This window comes from Cinclus cinclus, chromosome 6 (assembly GCF_963662255.1).
Source record: "Cinclus cinclus chromosome 6, bCinCin1.1, whole genome shotgun sequence".
Taxonomy (NCBI): domain Eukaryota; kingdom Metazoa; phylum Chordata; class Aves; order Passeriformes; family Cinclidae; genus Cinclus; species Cinclus cinclus.
In genome coordinates, this window is record NC_085051.1 from 36,776,038 (window position 1) to 36,798,763 (window position 22,726).

At 36.1% G+C, this 22,726-nt stretch overlaps 1 protein-coding gene across 5 annotated transcripts in view; it reads left to right on the plus strand.

Moving 5' to 3' along the window:
- NPAS3 (neuronal PAS domain protein 3) overlaps nt 1-22,726 on the plus strand; it is a 583,018-nt gene that overhangs the window by 155,053 nt on the left and 405,239 nt on the right. For 3 of the 5 annotated variants that reach the window (XM_062495137.1, XM_062495139.1, XM_062495138.1), the window contains exon 2: nt 19,422-19,666. In XM_062495137.1, the coding sequence (XP_062351121.1) occupies nt 19,422-19,666 (245 nt within the window). Of the gene's footprint in view, nt 1-19,421; nt 19,667-19,779; nt 19,831-22,726 lie in introns of all 5 variants that reach the window. The other 2 variants (XM_062495134.1, XM_062495135.1) reach the window with 1 other exon arrangement.

Consider the following 22,726-nt stretch of genomic DNA (forward strand, 5'->3'; position numbering starts at 1 on the left):
ATAGTGAAGAATATTCCTTGTCTTATGAGTGAACTGATGTCTCCTGAGTGTTGGATTACTCAGTGATCCACCGGAAGGGATTCTCCTATTATTTGTGAGGGCTGTTAAACCTTTAGAAGAGACTCTTGCCAACACTTTTATACATAACTCTCACAGAGGGAGGAGATCTACGTGTGTAGGGAGAGACATAAATAATAGAGGTTAATTACACCTGTCTTTCCTCAAGTCCAAAGAGCTGCGGCTTTTTCCGCTTATATTTTCAATATCTGGGTTGGGTGGTTAAAATAAGATGTTTGCTTTTGTTTGTGTGCAAAAGACACCACTTGCCCTTCTCTACCCTCCCCTGCCCCAGGACTATTAAAAAAAAATAAAATGGTGGTACAAAGGCTAACACTGTTCTCTGGTAAATCACTTTCAGTCAGATATAGCTATATAATTCAAGACAGAAAAAAATCTGATTTAAGTAAGAGTTTGAGGGGAGAGGGGTGAGGAATAATTCATTTGTATGCTTTCTTGTGAAATAAGCGTTTGAAATAATTTTGGTTGTAGAGTTCCATGCTTTAAGGGGAATATTGGTATGTATTTCTGGATGTGTTTCACTCAGAGGTGTGCACATTTAGCAGAAATTGAGTACTGCAGGGAACCAGATGTTGTGACAATCCCCAGCTGGGTTTTTGGCATCTAATGGCAATAGTCACCCAGTATGAGCAGAGCATGCCACAAGACAAGCTCTCACAGGGGAGTTGATGCTGAACTTTCATCATTTGTGCTTAAGTTTTACTTAAGTTGCATAGAGATGGACTCTAACATAACTCTGGAAAGATCCAGAATAGTATATTTAAAGTTACTGGGGGTCACTAAATTGTGAAGAAGTATAGGAAATCATAACTGCATGTGCTATTATAAAACAGTTAACATTCAGTATAAAATATTCTTAAATGTTAAAATGAAGATTATTATATTCTAGCACAAAATAAAAAATGCACTTGAATGCATGGAATATTAATTTAAGCCTCCACAATTCTACTAGTAGGGTCACAAAATGTGATAAAAAGCTGGTTTTACTATCAGGACCTCTTATGGCTTAAGGATATGTGAACAGTTCATAAGACCAGGCAGATCCCATTTGGCAACACATCTGAACAGCCTCATATGAAAATGTTATTTTGGGTATCATCTATCTGTTTTTAACCAGGATTTGGTATTAGTCAAACTTTAGTTTAATTCAAAGACTTTGCTGTGTATTTCAAGAAACAAAAGCAAAGGTTTCAAGGTAGAAAAGTTAGACTAGCAGGGTATAAAAGCACCTTTTAGAGCAACACAATGTCTTTTGTATCTGGAAAAGAGAATAAATTAATGAGTTATGCTGTATTTTTACAAACTACTGTGAAGAGAAAAAAATCAAGTGAACAGAGGCCCTGAGGAACCTGGCATAGATCTGTTGTAAGATCCCATTAGAATGCAGTTCAGGAAGTTGGCTGATGTATTTGCCGTGGTTATCACTGGCATGCTGTGTATTATTTATTTCTATCAGCTACTGAATAGAGATATAGAAACATATGCTGTCAATTATATTGAAATCTATTTCCTTCTGTGTCTGTGGTTTCATTATATGTTTGAGTTCCACCAAAGTCCAAAACAAACCACTGGCCCCACACAGCCTTAGGTTGCTGATGATGCTGAGAGAGAGTTTAAGATATTGACTGGCCGTGTTTATTAATGTTTAGCACTTTTCATACTTCGAAGTAAGCATTTCTAAAGGAATGGCCAGATTCCAAGTGGGCAGTTTCATTCTGGCAACCCTTATTGTTCTGACAGCTTCAGTGGAGTATGTAGTCTTGCTCCCATCATCGCCTTTCCTTCATGAATATGGTAAGCTGGTAGTGTTTAGAGATGTGTTCTCAGTCATTCTGTGCCACCCCGCTTATATGGGCACTTATACACCCATATGGTAAACTGGATTAAGGAATCTGTAAAGTAATCCAGCCAAAAATCTTGTAGTAATTTTAACCTTGTCTATTCCCAGGGTAGATGATGGTGCAGAGTGGGGATATCAGTGTAAGTGTTGAAAGAGAGAGGTGACTTCTTTCCAGTGTAATGCTGGTCTATGCCAGTTTAATGTGTTTGTGTACCTGTGATCATCTTATATATTCCTGTGCACAGCTACCAAATGTGACATATTTTTGGCAGCAATATCTATTGAAATAATAGCTATATTTATGGATGTCTGGCTGTTTCAGGTAAAGGGCTAAACATGTTTCAGAGAAGTCAAGGGGATGCAGTTGAACAGAAACAGGTTCCTGCATCTGTTCAATTTACCTTTTTTCTTTAACAGGAGCAAAAAAAAAAAAAAAAAATATATATATATCTACACCCCCCAAGTGTTGTAGGGAGAGTTCACTAGCTAATATAAGTAGAGCTAGCTTCTACACCTCATCCCTAATGTATGTATTTCTGTGTGTCCTGGATTCTGAGGCTGATGGGAGCTCACTATATGCCACCAACTCCCAGCTAGCTTCTGGTGATATCAGTAGCAGGGCTAACCTCTCACATGTCTTTCAGTCTCTAACAGGAAAGCTAAATATACTTTCTTTTCTCAGATCTTCCTCTTTTCCCCCCTCCCCTCTTTTTCTATTCTTTTTTTCTTTTTATTTTTTCTTTTCACTTGTCCTTGGCTATTTTAACCATGTTGGGGGAAAGGAGAACATCCTTGAGGAAGTGCTCCCTAAGACAAGGTCAGCTCAGATTTCCTTAGATTTACTGAGAGACAAACTGAACTGCAACTGTTTCCTGTGTCATGATAGGGTATGATGTGCTGTGATATGGGGCCAGTTAAAAAGCTGATAAGCAGTTGGAGGAAAGAAAGGGAAGCAGCTTTTTGGACCATTCCCAGCTTGTATGAGCATTGCTCTGGCAGCTGCAGTAAAAGCAGTGGGAGGCAGCATCCTATAGCAATGAGACTGATTCAAATTAGGTTTGAATTAGGTTTTAAAAGTGTTTAGTACAGGGACTACATCTTCAATTTAACATCAATTCAACAAGTACATGGTATTTTTATAGATATCAAAATAGTTTTCAGAACTTCAATTTTAAAAAAATCCCAGAGTTCAGTTTCACTTAACCCATAAGCTGGACTTGCCTACATGAGCCTGAATGATAAATTCTGATTTATTTACAAGATCTATGTATAATCTAATTGAGTTTAATAGATTACTATTATGAATAAACTTTTTGGTTGGTTTGGTATTTGTGAGGATTTGAAAATGTATTGCATACACTAAATAGGTCAAGTTTTTCTGATGCGTTAATATTGTGAGTCTACCAGTCAAGTTACTGCTTGGCTCTTGATTATATTGGAAATAAGTGGCAGGAGTGAAATTAGAAGCTCAGATCACCAACAAACAGCCTTTCCTATTGGCATTATTTGCATAATTTAAATATAAAACTGTGCTTAGCATGCCCCAAAAGCACCTTCCAAAATATCTAATACAGACTGTATCATCTATGCAAAAGAATGAAAGAATACTAGCATCTTGTATTTTATACTCAGAGGCTGATATTAACTGCTCAAACAAGAACCATGTTCCAATATTACAAGATAGAGTGCAGATCCAAGGACAAAATTTGGCTCTAAAGGACTGAATAGAAATTATTCTTAGAAAGGCTTCAATTATCTCCACAGTAAAACTACTAGAATCCTCATTTTCGTCACTACAGACACTTGATGAAAGTAGCAGATGGCCACACAAAGCATCCATGCTATTTTGTTTGAGATTTTAATGTAAACTGAAATCATAAAATAATTTAAATAAGACTTTTAAAATTGGCACAAGAATTCTTAGTTTTCGAAGGCTGTAAGTCTAAACAAATCTTGAAGTAACCAGAAAATCAAACTTCTACTTGGGTTTATCTCATTCTGTTCCTGTCATACAATCATCACTTTTTACTGGCCAAATGTTCTCCTAACATTTATTGTTCTTGCATATAAGGCTCATGGCTCATACCTTCTTTTATACTGGCCATTAATAGAACACTAAAATTGTTTAGTGTTTTTGGCATTTCAGTTAAAATATGCTTGGTAGAAAAAGTTTATTATATTCAGCCAGATTTCTGGCACTGATTTTGGTCTGTTTGTGGCTGTCACTTTTCAGGGATGCTGGAGGCAATTATGAGACTCCTGTTCTCTGATTTCTCTACAGGGGACAGTTGCAGCTGGAGGGATCAGTATACATGAGTGTATACTTTACCAACCCTTGCCACAGGTCATATAATCACAATAGTCAAGATCCCATTTTGTCACGTCAGTAGTATCTGTCAGCAGGCTAGCAGTGTGGGAATTAGCATTTGCACCTTATTAAAGCTATAGTAAACCCTGTTGCTCAGTGGAGTCTTCAAGTGCCTGAAAGGCATTAGACATCACACAGATGCACTGACTCCTTCTATGTTATGGAGAACCCTTCAGCTGCTTTTCCTCCATTGCTCTTAAGAGCATGATTTTTTCTGTCTTGTGATTTTGAAGCAGGCATTCCTAGGAATACAAATAATAGCTGTATAAACTGAAATCACAGCAACTGCTGTTGACAACAGTCACAATTTAATTATAAAGATTGACTCTGCGTATCGCTTCATCCCTAAGAAGAGATGAAAGGATATCGTGGAGTATGCTATAACCAGGAGTCGCAAACCTGAAAACCCTGAAAAGACAGCTAAATAGTCTAATTCTCTGTGTGAAAACAGTGTCCGATAAAGGTTAATTAAACATAAGTTTAGTAAAGTAAAAATGAATATGTTTTATCTTTCTGTGTTTTGTTCCCCATTCATTTTTCCATTTAGTCACATTGTTGAGATGAGGCTATATCCCAATCAAACAGTTATAGGATTGTTAGGACATGATTCCCACTTGACTGCATAAGGTTGGAGATTTAATTTGTTCAGCTGCTGTGAGCTTCCTGAAACAACTGTGTACCAAAAGGGGGATTCTACATTTTTCACTCATTCTGTTTTTCAAATATTTACTCCTACAAAATCGCTTAGCACTAAGGGTCCATGTTGTCCTTTGAAATCAATGAAGTTGGGCAGGCACATCTGGTGACAGAATTAGATTCTCCTTTTTTATTTTTCCCTCTTAAGTCTTCAATAGCAGGAATTGCCAGACATAGTATTTAGGAAAAACAAAAAACCCTGTCATATTTGAATTTAAATGAATAATTTTGACTTAGATTTTTTCCCCATATTGCAGTATTATGGTTGATTTTTTTTCTCTTTTTTTTTCTCTCTCTTTTTTTGTAGTGATAGCAACAACTTTAACTGATGCTAAATTATGTATTTATATCACAGATCAGGCTGCAAATTCATTCTTTTCCAGACAGGAAGAAAGATCATGTAAAACTGGTGACCACATGTTGACAGGCTGCATGATTTAACAAAACCAGAGGCAATCATTTAAAAGAAAAATGTTTTATTTTCTGCCAGCAGAATATAATGGAGAGAAATTGGTTGGTATTATTTTTAAAAATTGCTCAAATCACTGTAGTTAGTATAAAATTGTCTCTGGAACTATTTCCTGTGAGTTAACCAGACATATGATTGTATCCTTTCTCTTTTGAATACTGAAGCTCACATTTCATCTGTCTTGTGTAGAGTCTGTCAGGTATAATAGCTCTTTGTGATGGTTGCTTCTTCTCTTCTTTCTTTTCTGTAGCTAAACCCCCACCCACAAACCTTAAGCAATTGCAGGTTTTAAGCATCACTCAGTAGCTCTTACTAGCAGTCTAACAGTCACTGCATCTCTTTCCTCTGCTGATGGGCTTGTAGATCTATCAACAGGTAAGATTCAAGATTAACATTCAGTGTTTATGGGTATACATTTCCTTTTGACTCCAAAGTATTCCTAGTTCACCTGACTGACATTATCCCAGTGAGGACAGGTTTTGAGTACAGTAATGTGACATTTTCAAACACATTTGGTACATCTTTTCACTAGTAGCAAGGTTTGCCAGAACTGTGTGGTTCTGAAAATCATACATTAATTGTTTCGAGCATCTCTGCGAATAATTACTTTTGGGTATTATCTCGAGAATTCATCATTTTGCAGAATGTTTCTTCTTGTTTCCGAGTTCAGCCATTTTAACCTGACTTAACCAATTTACACCAAAAATTCTGAGTTGGTATAAAAGAAATTCTTGCCTGTTTGTGATTCCTTTATCCCTCAGTAATAAAACATGGAAATGATTGCAGAAGCTCAGTCTAGATTCAACTGAGAAAATTCTACATGCCTGAGAGAAAATATGTTGGTTTCTCACATTAATGAATTAGTATTTTTATCTCATTTTGCATGCTCTATAGCTTATGGAACTTATCAAACCTGTTTCCATTACTGCAACATAAAAACCACGACTGGCCAAGAATAACACAGGTAGAAACACATAATTGACATTGTAGTTCAAAGCTGTATCTCATTGTATTTTCTGTGAACCCCAGATTGAAAGATTTAAGTTTTCTTATGAGTAGTAGCAGAACACTGTAGCCCAGTAAAAAGCTGTTTCAGATATGGAGTAAAATAATCTTTAAATGTATCAGTTGAAGTATTGAACATGGAAATGATGATTGATGCTGCTGCATTCAGTGTTGAAATCTTTTAGGGTTTTTTATGTTGAAAGAAGAAGATATTTCTAAAATGAACACTGGAAAACATACAATGACTGAGTTTGTTTAATCAATCGAGTATCTTGTCAAAGGGAAGGTTAAGAGACTGACTTGATCATTGGACCATAATTACCCACGCAGGAAGAAGATAGCAGATATTTGGAGTTTCTTTTGTTTAGTGGACAAAAGAATTGCAAGATTCAGTGACTGAAAGCTGAACTCAGCAAAGTTGAAATTGGAAAAAAAGCCACAAAATGTTAATGGTGAGGCTAATTTAAACAGTGCAGCTGCTTAGCAATAGAAATTCTTTACATCTTGGAGTTTTCAGATTAGGATTGATACTTTTGCAAAAGCAACCAGAATTACAGGGTAATGCTATATGGCCTGCCTCGTGACAAAGATACTTCCTAGATAATAATGATATTCCTTTCTGATCTAGACCTGTAAGACTGCAGGAAGGTGTTCTATCTGCTGGGTAATTAAGAGGTAACTCAAGGCAAGGAGTTTTTCAGAAGGGGCCCTTGACTTGGCATCGTGCTTTGTTGTGTGGTTTGATGTTGCTAACGTTTCTCATCTCTGTGACTGGGTGGCCCTTTTTGAGGAATTGTTTTACTACTAGGTTGAGGGGTAACCATAGCAGCTGCTGGACAGTATTTCAGAGCCCTGATAATTTTAATGTCTTTGATACAATCTGATGGATTTAGGATATTTTTAATCTTGCTGGTAGTTGAATATTGGTAAAGAAGTATTACTTAAAGTGTGAGATTTACATCAACTGTTAAAACTCTGAGGCTTTTGTCTAAGTGTTATTTTTTTAAATTCTAGGATTGTAATTGATGATGAGTGTGTTTTAAGGAAAAGTTTTGGTATATCACTACTTGGGTCAAAAATGCACTTGTCATCAGGTTTACTCTGACTAATTTAAGTGGTTTCTGAGGAGAATTGGGTTTTGCTGTACCATATCTGAAAACTTAGTTTAGAAATTAAATTCTTGGGTCTGCTGCAAGTGCCTAAAAATTAAAATACATAGGGACATACCTCCAGCACAGCAATTACAAGTCCATGAAGCACCCCCTTGGTTGAGTGCATATCCTTTGACTGCAGACCCTTCTTGGAACTTCAGGAAACACTTAAGCTCAATAATGTGTGTGGCCAGTATTGGTATCTGTAAAGGGAACGAGGAGGAAGTTCTTCTGCAAGCAATGTGGGTTTCATTTTTATCCCAGTGTATCAAAACAGATGAAAAACTAACAATATCTTTTTTTGTATGACTTTCTGCCCTTCACCAGTGTATGGGGCACTTAAAGTTCCTCGTCCCAGAGCATTAAATGGGAAGTAAATGTACTCCTGCAAGGGAAGTCAACGATGGCCATGGCCTGTCCTGGAATATGTAAGCATTAATAAAAGCTAATTCACTGATAGTGTAGGTGAAAGAGATGCCTGCTTGTGAAAATCTTGCTGTCGTGTGCTCTACTGACACTAATTTACACTAAACTGCTCAGGGTTCAAGCACGAGGGGTAAAAGTGAAAGACCTTGAAGCTTATTCATGCTCTACTGAGTCTGGTTTAGCAGCCAAAACTGCATCTTGGAGAGTCAATCTTGTGTTTCTGGGAAAACACGTTTGAATAAATCCACCAATCAGCTTTTGGAGGCACCAGGATCTTCCTTAGACTGCAGAGTAAAATTTTGCATGCACTAATTGGTTGTAAGCAGTTAACAAAGGGAGCTATACAACCATCCAGGCTAATTGTTGCTTGTGTTTGTATTTTTTTGTTGTTTTGCTTTTAAGATGTGCTTGGAGATATTTTAAAACTAGGTAGCTTGAGTATCAATGGCAATGTGATCTCTTTCAGTACTCTTTTTATCACAGCCAGCAGAAAACATGCAGGGAATCAAGGCTGACAGTGGTCCTGTAGCTCAATGACTGTTCCATTGAAGTTATATTTTGTTGGCTTTAAGATAGCTCAGCTGTGACTCTGAACTGGAATTGCTCCTTTGGACCACAGTGCCAGTGTATCCCATATCCCTTCAACCCGTCTTCATGTAAAGCCTTGCAAAAACTCCCATGAGGAGGGTTCAAAACTACACCTGGTGTACACATAAATTTTAGATGGGAAGAAGAGAATTAGGAGATGATGAGGATGATAATTGTAAGGGTGGCTAAGGAGATAAAGAATGCTATTTTCTTCAAAAAGGGTCTTAGTATTGTAGTAATTGAAAACACACCACTAGGAGATTATTTATGTGGCAGCATGGAAAGAGAGAGGTTGGAATTCTTGACTTTTTTTTTTTTTTTCCTGGCTCTGGAAACTAAATTGAAGCAGATAGTGCCAACTCTAACAAAATCCCTATTTAGGTCATCTATAGAGAGCAAACTTGAGTTGCCTGATGGCAACGTTGTGTTCTTAGGCCTTTTGGCAGTCGTGAAACTAAACAGTATAGATAAATTACCTGATGCAAACACAACTTTTATAAAATATCAGACAAAAATGTTTTCACCTATGCAGCTGTTTATTTCAGAACTACCACTGGTAAAATAATGCTATGGAAAATAATGTCTATAGCTGATATAAATGTTTCAGCAAAAACTTCTGCCACGGCTCTAACATAGGTGAGGAAAATAACAGCTATTAGTTCAGAATCAGACGAAAAACTTTAACCCACAGTGTTCCTTCTTAAAGATAGTATTCACTGATGGAGTATAATCAGAATAGTAAAGATAGTATTCACTGATGGAGTATAATCAGAATAGTAAAGATAGTATTCACTGATGGAGTATAATCAGAATAGTTTTTGTTCACTTCAGAGATATTTATTTATGTAGTAGCTTATAGTTAGGCCAAAATGTAAAGCTCATATTTAAAGTGCAGGATGCTAATATAGCATTTCTAGTGTGCCATATGAGATAGCATATGTAGAGAACCTGGACTGAAGCTACCTGGCTTTGCAGTTGAAAGTGCTATGTTTACTTCGAGCTGGCAGATGTGACACCCAGTGACATTGTGTCTCTCTTGTCCTCTTGTTTTTTCCCCAGATCACTTAATGGGTGCAGTTTTTTATACCTTAATGTGATTGCCATCGTTCAGGGCTACAGTCACAATCTGGCAACTGTTACCTGTGCTCTCTCTTTGGTTACCCATATAAATGCTACAATAAATTTGCACTTTTTGTCTTAATGCTGGATAAATTGCTTCTTTACATATGTGGTAATATATTCTCCTGTCACATAAGTCTTGCTGTTGTTAATTGGAATTGCTTATGCTCATTGAGGGAGGAATACTTCTCATCCTATTTTGAACGAAAACCTGTAATCTTGAATTTGTTTCCAAACTTCAGTCATGAGGAGAGCAGTGCAGGAAATTGCTGCTGTTCCACCAAATTAGCTTCTCAGATATCCTTTTAATTGGAGACCATAACTCAGATTCTAAGTATTTTAGGAAGCTGAACAGTACAAATTGAAATACAGATATTTCCAGTAAGGGCTCAGTTCAAAGAAAGCTTTTATACACAGATGAGTCTGCTAACAAATAGCATGTCATATGATAATGAGACCATGTTTTCTTACGCAGTTTCACATTTCCTAACTGCACTGCTGTGAAATAAGTGGAGTGTTTATCTACTCTCTCTCTCTCTCTCAAACTGACAAACCTCTGCTAGGGATGAGCGTGCCCACTATAGACAGAACATAGATATTCTGAAAAGAGTCTAAACTCTCAATCAGAAATACATCACTTCCAAAAGCAATATATCACACTAGTTCAGAACATTCATTTCCGCCAAAGTATTCTGTTTTTAATGTAAAGACTTCAATTTATGTTTAAGAACAAGCAAACTATAGTACTTTGACAGCCGTTCACACTTAATTTCTTTGCATTAAACCAACAGCATTCTTTTCCACAAACATCCATTGTTAGGACAATGCTCTCAGACGGAATTTATGAGAAATGGAATTATGTTACCAAGGAGATAGCATTTACTATAATGAAGAGTAGATCCTAGAAAATGGCCCCTTTTACAGCAGCTCAGAACAGAGCCACAAAAGCAATTGATTGGTCTTGGCATTTAGTCTTATATCAGCTGTGTCATCCATAGCTTCAGGAGCGAGAACGCTAATCTGAAGTGACATTTCTGTTCTGGCGGGCTTTTCTGCCCTGATGAAAGCAATTACTTCATTCCTAAATGATAATTTGCAGGAGTTTCAACCACTTTAATTGATAATTTTTTGTTCTGAGAAGTTCAATTGTGAAGTGATTAGCTGATTTTGTAAATAGAAATTTAAGGTGTGAAATGTACAAGTTGCTCCAAGGTAAAGTGCTGTTTATTGGGTGCTGCAAAATTGCTTGATAAAACCAAGGTTTCTCTATTATCAGGAGGCTGGCAATTGCTTAGTTCAACATAGGAAGAAAGGATCAAAACACTAGTGTTCTAGTTGTAGAATTTGGATTTGAACTAGTGTGTCACAGCTCCCTTAATGGTTTCTATATCAAGGTGCACATTAGTTTTAAAAGACTGTGCAGGATGGCAAGTTTGTAATCCTTAAAAAACCTGCCATGTTCCTATTGTTATGCTTTAATGGCTCACTTTGGAAGTAAATCCTGTTATTTAAATAGTTCAACAAAGATACTTATTGGTGATAAAACATTCAGTTTAACTATTAGTTCAAGCGTACACAAACCATTTCCTTGTACTGTGTTTACATATTTAAAATTAAAGGATCCTCTTCTGTGAAACCACAACACCTAAAAACCAATCTCAAGTCTTACTGATATAATAAAAAGCTTGGCTTACTAGAGGTATTGTTTTTTATAAGTCTTGCAATAATTGCTAAAGCACTTTTGGCAAAATGTTTTTTTTTCTTTCTACAAGGCAAAGAAAGGTTTTAATAGAAATCAGTTCTGTCATATTTCCCTATACGGTGAAAAAATAATGGTCATTTCATGTGTTAAATGAGAAATATAAAGCAAAAATGAAGGTCAAACTGATTTAGCACATCAAACAGTCTTTGTCAGCCAAGCTTAATACATCCTGAGTTTGTGGAACAAATGAAATTTTGCTGCTATGTTACACTTTGCTTCCAAACAACCATTACAACTGGTTTTATATATTGTGTGAGCATCAGACCATCAAACAGTGCATCTTTACTGACGTGTTGCTGCAGTGATGATCTACAGCAGCAATCTGCCATTTATATAAGGGCAAAATGTGCATCTATATTTAGTTGTGAAATTGGCCTATTATACTCTTGATGTTTACAGAGGCTAACATAAATTAATGATGACAGCTATGAGCAGTGCATTAGTTAAGCAGCGGAGCTTTTACCTTGAACTTGAAGGTTCCAGCTTTAACTTCCAGCATATACTATACAGCCTTCTTCACACATTAAAGAAAATCTCAAAACATTATTTTTTCTTAGACAGCGTTAAATGCCTTTAATTTGTGGACTAAGCCCTTGATGATAATATCAGAAAATTTACCTTTTTTGCAAGTTCTTGCCTGTAAGAAAGGTGATTTTTTTTTTATGGTGGGGCAAAAATGTACTGCTCTGAAAAGCAGTCATTGAAAGGGTCTGATTTTACTGACTTGGAACTTAGTCAGATGTTAGATATCCTTTGTCTGATAAAAAGAGCAGTTTGAGGAGGCAGTGTGCCTCACTCGGTTACGTACTGCACTTTCACCTGAAAGTCTCTTCATGCAGCTCGTGTCAGAGCAAGTATGGGCACTGTGGTAACTATAGATTCCAGTTAACTATGACCACAGATCTGACAAGTATGTAGGTGTTCAAAGGTTCACAAGTTAAAATGATGAAGTCTTTGATGAATTTTTGATGGATGAATTTTTAACACAAGTCGACCTTTCTCCTTTGAGGCTGTATGCTAGATTAATTGATAAATAGTGAGACTGAGCAATGTTCGGATCTCCTAAGCAAACAAGTAGAAAAATCCATAAAAATCTGCCGTCTGGCTTCTCAGATCTACTTAAAAAGAAAGAAGGTAAAATTTAATGTGGCTTTTGATTTTGGAGGTTTTCCCCTCACAGAAGTAGTGTCCTCTTTCAGACATTGTAACTGTTATTATTAGTCTTGAAGTTCTTGTGCTCTCAGGTCAGAGACAATCTATGAAAACAAAATCTATGAATAGGACAGCAGAAAGACAAAGGAAAAGCAAAGAAAGGGAGAAAATATCAAGTCAAAAAGTTGTCTCAAAAGAAAAGAAATCTCCAAAGATAGCAAAATGTAGTGTAGAAATTAGAGGTAAGCATATTAACATACTTTCATTATCAATTTTTCAGAACTAATTGAATTAGTCTTAAAAGGTTGAGTGAGAATTTTTTTTCTTCTTTTAATTTACATCTACAAGAGCATTATCTCTCTTGCTCCATTCTTTTATATTTTGAATCTACTGTACTGAAAAAACATCCAGTTTCATGCATATTTGTGAACTCTCTAGAACATAACCTTTAGAAATACATAAAAACAAAAAAAAAAATTGATAATACCAAGCCTTAGGCTCATGCTACCACCAATGGTGATGTTTGACTTCCAAAACTGGTCTTTTATGCAGCGCAGGTTAGTTTACTTTACTTCCTTCATCTTTCCTACAGTCTAAATAACTTTTTTTAGTCTGAAAATGTGCACTGTTGTTCAGATTAATATCCACCTGGATTGAACAGTGTTTCTCAGATGCCACTATTAACTTTTGAAAAAAACTTAAGGAACAAGAAGAGTCATATAGAGTAAAATCAATAAATGTTTCAAATAGCTGAGCCACTTAAATATTGATGCTATTCCATTCCCTGAACTTCTAATGAGGCTTAATTGTTCCACAACATCAGTGAAATGAAAAGAGATTTTTGTATGACAGAACACACATGGCTTTTGGGTGGTCACTTATGTAGAGCAGGATATTATCTTAATGAGTTGCCCAGGCATTAAGAGTCAGATTTTAAATGTGCTTGTTTTAAATGGGACCTCATTGTTTTCACTGGTCAGCTTGAAGCCCCAGAAAGGATTCTGAAGGATGTGGCTTTGAGGGAACAGGTAATTGATTATTCCTGTAATAGATCAGAATGTATAAACATTTGTATTAGTCAAATTTTCATAACCATCCACTACATTTTATGATATAAACACATACATTATGTAAATAGGTTATTAATTATAGAGAAAGGGACCTAAAATTGAGTTAAATACAAAAAATGTTCAAGTATGGTAATATTATGTCACACCAGATTAGTGTGGAAAAAGTAAGAAAAAAATATACTCTTTCTAGTATTACTTATATAGAATGGCACAAATTTACAACTATGGACTCAGGAGTGGCATAAATTTAGTGCTTTATGTAATACTATAACTGTGCTCACTAGCAAGTAAGCCTGCTCATGTTCTTTATATTGGGAAGCACTGTAACCAAAAGGACATACATAATTAATGTCTCTTTTAGAGAGCTGAAGGGGCTGGATCACTTATCCACAGGTTTTTTTTTTTTGTAGCAGATTCATTGTGTACTCTAATGTTGCATAACCTTCCCTTATGTCTGACTTCTTTTCTGTGAAATGGTTATAGCATTCATCTGACTTTGTCCTTTAGAGAGTTGGATATTGTTTATAGTGGATCTTTTGATCCTTGACTTTAAAAGACTAGACTAAGAGAAAAATACACACAGAGACATATTGCTTCATTCTCTATAAAGCCTGTTATAAACATTATTAGATATTGTTATTGTATATATGAAGTTGCTGCTGCTAATCCATATTGTTGTTAGGGGCTTAAGGAATTCACTAGTGCTCAGTAAAAACTGGGTTAACAAGTATGAAAATATTTAGTAATATACGAAGTAGTGCTCGGTTCTGGCATTTGCATTTCTAAAATTTCTACTGAAATTGAGGAGGATTTCAATACCATTCTCAACAATACTGTGCATCCTTTGTGAGAGTTTGCTATGCTTCTCTGTGAAGCAGGAAAGTGAATGGAAATGTGCTTGTGAATGGAAATGAGCGATAACTATGATAGCACAACACAGATAAGCCGTCCATTGGCTCAAGCCACTATATCTTGAGTTCAGCAGTCCACCTGTCCCTCAAACCTTGTTTTATGGCCGTTGCTTCCAATCCAATCTCTATTTGTGGCAAGTCCAATGAAGGTACCATAAATCCCAGCAGTGCTGTTATGTGGGGCTGAGCAGAGGGAGACCGATATTCTGAGAAGCTGTGCTTGGGGGGGGTCTCACCTGCATCAAGTTTAAGGGAACAGTGTAAGTGAAATTCAAATGTGAGCTGCTTTCCTAAAACTGGGCAAGACTGTGAGGCACCTCTTTCCAAGCTCTATTTTGAAATTGCAAGCAAAAATTATTTGTAACTGCAACCATTCCTTTCCCTGTTTTCATTAAAAGTGCAAATTCAAATAATTAAATTATTTCACTGATTTTTCCTGCCCAAACTGAGACAGAGAAGCGAGGTATCCTTATGAACCTGAGTTGGTTAAAGCATGATGCTAATAACACTAACATCATGGACTCCTTCCCCAGCTCAGCCATTCATTTAAGATTTGGACTTGGTGATCCTTGTGTGTCACTTTCAGCTCAGAACATTCTGTGATTCTGTGAACATAGGCTAAAAACCCTTGTCTAGGTCAGCGTATCTGTTGATGTGCTATAACATGTTTGATTGCCATTAAATGCTGCAAAAAATAGGATCTGTGATTGTCCCAGCTTTAAAGTGATGGGTGTCAATTGGTCAGACATGAAGGTGTTGTGGGTGTGCACACAGATGTGGATGCATGTATATGCTTATGAATGTAAAGTATATAATATTATTTAAAATAAAATATGGAGCAGGTTAAGCTTGGAATGACCACAAACACAATGAAATCACAAGTGAGTTACGAGTACCAATAAAACTTTTATGCAATACCATATCATCATGTCCTGTGCATGTGCTGTGTCTTCAATAGAAATTCTACTTTAGAAATGTCATGTATACCATTTTAGAATTATATGGTAGTATTTATTGTACCCTTTCATCTATAAAAGCCAGACCCCCTTTATATCAGTCCATCTGGAAAGACCCTAAAAGGAAAAATAAACTATATTTTAGAAACCATATCTAAAATAGCATTAGTCTTCAAGCCATTAAATATCTTGTTTATATGGTACTGCTTCTCAGAACTATCAGGAGCTAGCAGCTGGAAACCTCTTAGTCTTCTTTAGTGGACTGTCTATATGGAAATTCTATGAGAAATGTCTTAAGGGAATGCATGAAATTTCACCATTGTATGACAACATCATCCTTTTACATTGTACAGTGATGCACCCTGATCCAATTGTCTTAGCTTCTACCCCTTCTCCCCAGGAGGCAAAGAGGGATCAATATATATGTATATCCCCTGGGTATATTTCTCACTGTTACTCTCATTTGTACTGCGGATATTATATGTAGATTTGCCTGACTGTTGAGGATCTTCTCTGTCATTTGAGAACTCTTAAACTTGTGGTGTTGCTTTCTGATTGTATTTGAAAGCCACTTAGTAAACATGTGTATAGTTTCTCTTACTTTTATTTTTCTTATTAGTAGAAGAGTCTTTGTATTTCTAAGTTTTTGCAGCCTGATACTTAACAAACTCATTATGTTCTAAGAACCACCTCTAGTCCCAGATCTCATGTGACAGGAACCAAGATGAATTTTGGTCCTGTGTCAGCATCATGGCTTTCTGTTGGGAACTTCACACTCCTCTTTTCTAGCATCCTCTTGGGATTATTAGTGCCATTTCTTAGCTTTATTAAGAGAACCTGACAATGAAGCTGATGTTGCCTATCAGAATTTCAGGTGCCAGACAGGATTAACAGCTATGTTTAGGTCGTATCTAATGAATTCTTGCATCCTGCTGAGGAAATCACTGCTCCCAAATTAAGGACCCATTTTATCAGCATAACTGCTGTGTCCAACAGTACATCATATTTCCCTAGTGGAATTACATAGAGTAGAAATTAGGACTTGTGTGCACATATCAGCAGACACTCTTTCTTAATTTAGTTTAATGGCACTGATACCAAGAGAAGAGTGCTCCAAGTTACAAATTCCTTGCCTTGATTCACCGCATGAAGCTTCCACAAATGACAATATAACCAAGAGTTGGGAGAAAAAAGTGAGTTATTCTCAATACTGTTTCTCAAGAGTTTCTTTTGTTTATCATGTCAGCTCCCAATCCCTTCTATTGTTGTTGTTGTTGTTGTCGTTTAAGTTTCAATAATCATAGGTGGCTTTCAAATAATTCTGTTTGCTGGCACAGGTAGCCTCACTTCAGTTTAAGTGACTTCCATTGCAAACTGTTACTGATCCAGAAATGTTTTGCATAAGTTTACATTCCAGTATATTATTCAGCTTCAGCAATCTCCTGAAGCCTCTACAGAATTTGTAAACTGTGGATTTAGACTTTGGTCTTTCTAAGGAATATTCTGTCAGGATTCAATTTCTAACATTTTTCAGTTTCAGAAGTTGCTGAGCTCTGTAATTTTTTTTTTTTTTTTTTTTTTACTAGGGATCTTTAAAAATCTCTCATCTTATGTAAGGATATCATTAAGTGCCGTGGAAAGAGGGTGTGAAACTCAGTGCTGACTCTCAGAACAGATTTATAATCTCAATTCTTCTGCTAACTTGGTTTGGGGACTTGAATTCTCAGGCTTGACTTCTGGGAAAAACAAAAAAAAAAAAAGGTGGTGACAGGCAGAAAAGACCATATCTTGTGCCATGAAATTGATCTTTCACTTGGAAGCAATAGTGCAGAGACATTTCCCTGCCTTTTCCTTATGTTGCTGTTGTATATATTTAACTTGTAGAGGGCACACTACTTCCTTGGAATTCATTGGACAGTTCATACCTCACAGAGTTGTAGCTTCCATGTGTCTGTGGAAGTACATCAAGTACTTTAACCTGTTATATTTAATGCACCTTTTGAGGGATTTTCCACATTTGTGATGGTAGGTATCTACAGTTTGAAATTCGAGAGAGATGCATCTACAATGAGCATTGTGAAATCTTATTTTTCAGGTACTTTTTTTCCTAGAATATAATTTCCAAATCAACATACTAGCATTTCATATAGAGTTTATGAAACCAAGTGTGTACTTTACTGTATCATTTAGTAGGATTCTGTATATTTACTTGTGGGTAAGGATGTGCTGTTTCATACTGTATCTTTATCTCACCATTCCTATTGCTTAGCCAGACTGTCTTTTTTGGTATAGCTGCTATTGGTATAGAATTGTGTAGGGAATGTTACATGTCAACCATACTAAGGGAACTGTTATGGAGGAATTTCATTTGTGTGTTAAGGGCCCATGCCCCTTCAAGTCTGAAGTGGTAAAGATGGCTACAGTAGTGCAGGTAGTTATGAATATATAAAAAAGATAAACTCTGTAGTTTAATCCCAAATTAGAAAAACAGGTAAATAGAGCTCTTAGCTTCATGGTGTTTTATCTGGATGCCTCAATTCTACTGATTTACTTCATATGTCAGAGTGCTTTTGTGGATCTCATCATTTTTGGTGGATAAATCCAAGGTTTCAGGGAGGGTTGTGGAAGCTGGATAAAAGCATTTGTTTTTCTATTATACACCAGTTGTATTCTAACTCTGCAGTAAACCAATGACTAGCTAATGGAATTGTGGCTTTAACTTCATCAAATTAGTAGGTAAACAAATGAAGCAAGGAAAGACAGACACTTAATGAGGTACAAGATCAGTTTCTACTCACCTTGCACAGTGATGGACAGACACCAGCCCCATTATGAGCACCAAACTGTATCCATCAAGGCAGATGTGTTCTGAAGGTTATAATATCCTAAGTTGAACACTTTGCTCTGTATAAAAGAAAGGAAAAAAAAAAAGCAACCAAGTGTTAACCACTGTCATCCCACTGCATTCAGGTGTTTTACACCAATTAAATTACTCAGATTTTTACTCCTGCTCTATCATCGTGCATTCTGTATTGGTGGTAGCAAATGATACCTTGATGCAATAGGATTAAATGAATGTCTTTGCATTTCCAACAGCTCAATGTAAAGCAGAAGGTCCTTTCTCATCAAAAAGTTGTCAGTCTGCCATGTATGTGGTAGTGAATTACAATCAGAAATGTGAATCACATAACTGTATTAACAGCTCTCTCACCCCATTGACAAAGGTTACTGCTTCCATTTCAAAGACAATTGAACAGCTCCTAAAGAACAGCTTCATGAAATACAGGAAGTTTTACATTATTGCACCAGACTTAAACTTCGGTGTCTCAGCATTTAGTGTACAACTTGTTTGGTCATTTTGGCTGCAGTGCATCCCATCAGATGTGACAAACATTTGAATCATCTGTTTTTAGCCTTCTCCCAAGAGTCAGAATTTGACAAAAATTGAGCCACAATTGGCTTGAAGTGAGTCAGGAGAAGCAGTGGCACCTAGACAGATAAACCTCACATGTACACAGTAGTCTTGGGATTTTTTTTTTCTTGAGACTGACTGAAGACAAGGGAAAGGTAGGCTAAAAAGGAAGTGGCTAAAGTGAGTTGAGTAGTTACATGATATGTTGCCTACCACCAAAACTCAAGTATTATTGTTCACTTTAATCAGTCAAGTGTGTACTATCATTTTATATATCCTGAAGTCAATAGATCCATATGCAACAGCATTTGGAAAACGTGGTAATTTGATGAAAAGATCAGCAGTGAAAAAGTAAATTGGTTAAGTATGACAGAACACTAATATTGATAGATGTCCTACTTTCTTTATTTTCTTTCAGTTTGCAAGCTTTGAGGAAGGAAAAGTCCCGAGATGCTGCTCGCTCTCGCCGGGGAAAGGAGAATTTTGAATTCTATGAATTGGCAAAGTTGTTGCCACTGCCTGCAGCCATTACCAGCCAGCTTGACAAGGCATCCATCATCCGACTTACAATTAGCTATCTGAAAATGAGGGACTTCGCTAATCAAGGTGATCCTCCATGGAACTTGAGGATGGAAGGACCTCCACCTAATACATCAGTAAAAGGTATGGGATAAATATTGTTGTGTACTACAGAATATGGCAGCCTTTAGTAACCTCTAAATTGAAATTTTTACCTTCATCCTTTCTTCTTTCCCTGCATATCAAATCCTTTAAAGGGATTCAAATGTGGAAATCTGAGGTCTGCATGAGAAAGACACCATGTGAAGGTGAAATAAACCTCTTATTTTAATTATTTTTTATTTAACAACGAACTGATGATAAAAGGGCTGTAAGTCTTCTGGGAGATATAGACTAAATTGTTTCAAGTTATTTACCTGCTATTGTGTTGCTTTTGTTTTAGTATTTTATATAAGTATATGCTTGAGAGGAAAATGGCATTATTCCTTGATTTACAAACTCAGTCTCTTAATTTTCTGGCTATACCTTAAAGGTAGAATCGTATATTTCTGAAGTTTGAAGGCATCACATCCAAATATTTATATCTTCAGCTGAGAGTCTAGGATATTATTTATCCTCTTGTAATGTCTATAGAAATTATTTTGACTTTTGAGCCAGTAGGCATTTATTAACAAAATGAACCGCTTTCAGTATTAAAAACTCTCCTTTAATGCTTAAATGAGCCACTGGGGAGCAAAAGCTGTATTTTAGATGTGAATTGCCACAAACTAGAGGCTGCATGCATGTTGGTCCTAAACATTCTTTCCAATGACCTGTGTAAAGTGGACTTTTTTGGGTAATGTATTATTTTTTTCAACTAATGCTACCCATTGGGATGAGTGTGATCTCTGTTTTGTAAGTATTTTAAATTAGGGAGTAAGTTGCAGTAATAGAAATCAGGGTTACCAAACCTGAGATTTTTGGGTGTCTGACTTTGACAGCACAGAATACTCCTTTATTTTAGCTACTGCTCTCTCATTTTGGAGGAAACATATATTTGGAAGAGGCATATGAGATTTGAGCACTTCAGGTTTTTTCCACAAATTATTAACTATAAACTCTTCATTTAAACTAAACTAGATTGAATGTATATAGCATGAGGCAAACAAAGAAGCCACCTTTAAGGGTAGAGGGAGGAGGTAGAAATAGAATCTTATTTATCAACCCACAGCTGTCCATGAAGGGTTACTTGTATTGATGGTACAAAGGGCTTTTACCTGCTCTTCCATTTAAAGGAAGTGATATTATTTAAGGAAAGTTAAACATTTTAATGGATGGAGAGAGGTATGGAGGGCAAAAACTTCCATGGTTTTTGGCAGTTTCAGGTTGAGGATTTAGTAGCTGGACATAGTTCTATCATTACATATATTTATTTTATATTATCTGCCACATCATATATAATCCTCATGAAAAAACAAAAAAAAGGCAGTAATGACATCATCCAGGGCATGAGTGTTACATGGTTCATTAGGCTTCTGATATAATATGCAAATGTTCCCCATTTTTATAGGATTAGAGTTTATTCTCAGGCAGTTAAACAGTATTTCAAGGTTGATGTAAAGTACAATCTATGATGTGCATTTACTTCGACAAGGTGTCCTGGGGTACTGGACATCTGAGCTCTGTTGATCTGTGTGTATTTTCAGGGTATCTGGGATCTATTTTTCATTATCTTCTTCTGGAATATATACCTGAATACTTAATCTTTCTTTTGTGCAAACATTCTAATTAAGAAAAAATTTTAAGGAAGAGCAAAATCATATTCTTAGACAACAGCATTCAATAGTCTTATCTAGATTTATATTTGTGTCTAAAAAACAGCTGGGTAAGCATCTGATATCTGTTCACCCTATCTGATATGATAACCCTGCTCCTCCAGCCATCTAGTGCTATGGTTCTCATTCCTTTAGGTGCAAGGTGTATGGGGGCTCAGGAAGGGGTTTTGAAATTTTTGTTCCTTCTGTTTGGGTGCTTAGCTTAATGTGAAGTAGGATTGTATTATTTATGACTCAGTACATTGAAACAACGCTTGATGAAAGAGTATTTTGTTTTATAAGAATTCCCCATAAGCAGGTTTAACTGCATAGTACAGGTATATTTTATGACTTCACCAGTTCTCCTTACATAGAAACCTGTTAATGCATTCTGATCAAACATTCATGAAATTACATCAAAAGAAATTCAGTTTCATTTATTAAGATTGCTTTTTGCTGCCCTTGAAGAAGTTCATATGTATAAATTAGCTGATATAAATAGCTTGCAGGTTCATGAGAAGTATGGCTGATAAACCTACAATAAAACAATAGATATTATACTTTGTATGTGCACAAGCAATCTTCTGAATAGAATTAAAGATATTTAGGAAATTATTTGAGAAGTACTTACATCATGTAGGCAAATACTATTTTTTCCTTCCCCCAGATGTGTTGGTCTGCTTGTGTAAATCATTCATTTTAAAAGTTTAGTTTTAAATTTGTCCCCTAGCACTGTACAGAAATTTAATAATTTTAATTTAGTATTTCAGGAAGGACCTTTACTCTGCCCTGTATTTATCACAGCTTTTCTTAGAAGTCTGTAAAGGCTGATGAGTTTGTTTTCTTATGCCTATTGTGTAGTGATCACTACAAGTTGTGCTTGCAAATGAGTGCTCAGGTGACTCCATATAATATTTTCAGAGTCAATTACTTCATGGAAATATCTTGAACAATTGGAAAGCAACAGATAGTTTTCTCCATTATTTTAGAAATATCTGCATTGTTATAATACAGATCAAATCTGCAATGAACATTATACATTATTCAAGAAGTGACCGGGCATTCTCAGCAGTGTTTCAGCTAAATAACTGATGATTGTAACCTTTAAAGAAATCTCATTGTGGTGACTATTGGTAAATCATTTCTCCATTCATAGTAATCTTTATTTAGAGGCGATCTAAAAGCCATTATATCTTTTATTAATCTTAAAAGCAATAGCCAATGATTTGACATTTGCTAAAAATGGAAAAAATTCCATCCTCTAATACAGCAGACTTCAGTCATTTTTCTTTAGGTGCATTGTCTAAGGCTTTCTGTGTGTAGGAAATATCAGTCCTGATAAACAAATACACAACTTTTAGTAGATGGGTTTAAAGACAGTTGTTAAAGGTCGGGGTATGATTCCATATGG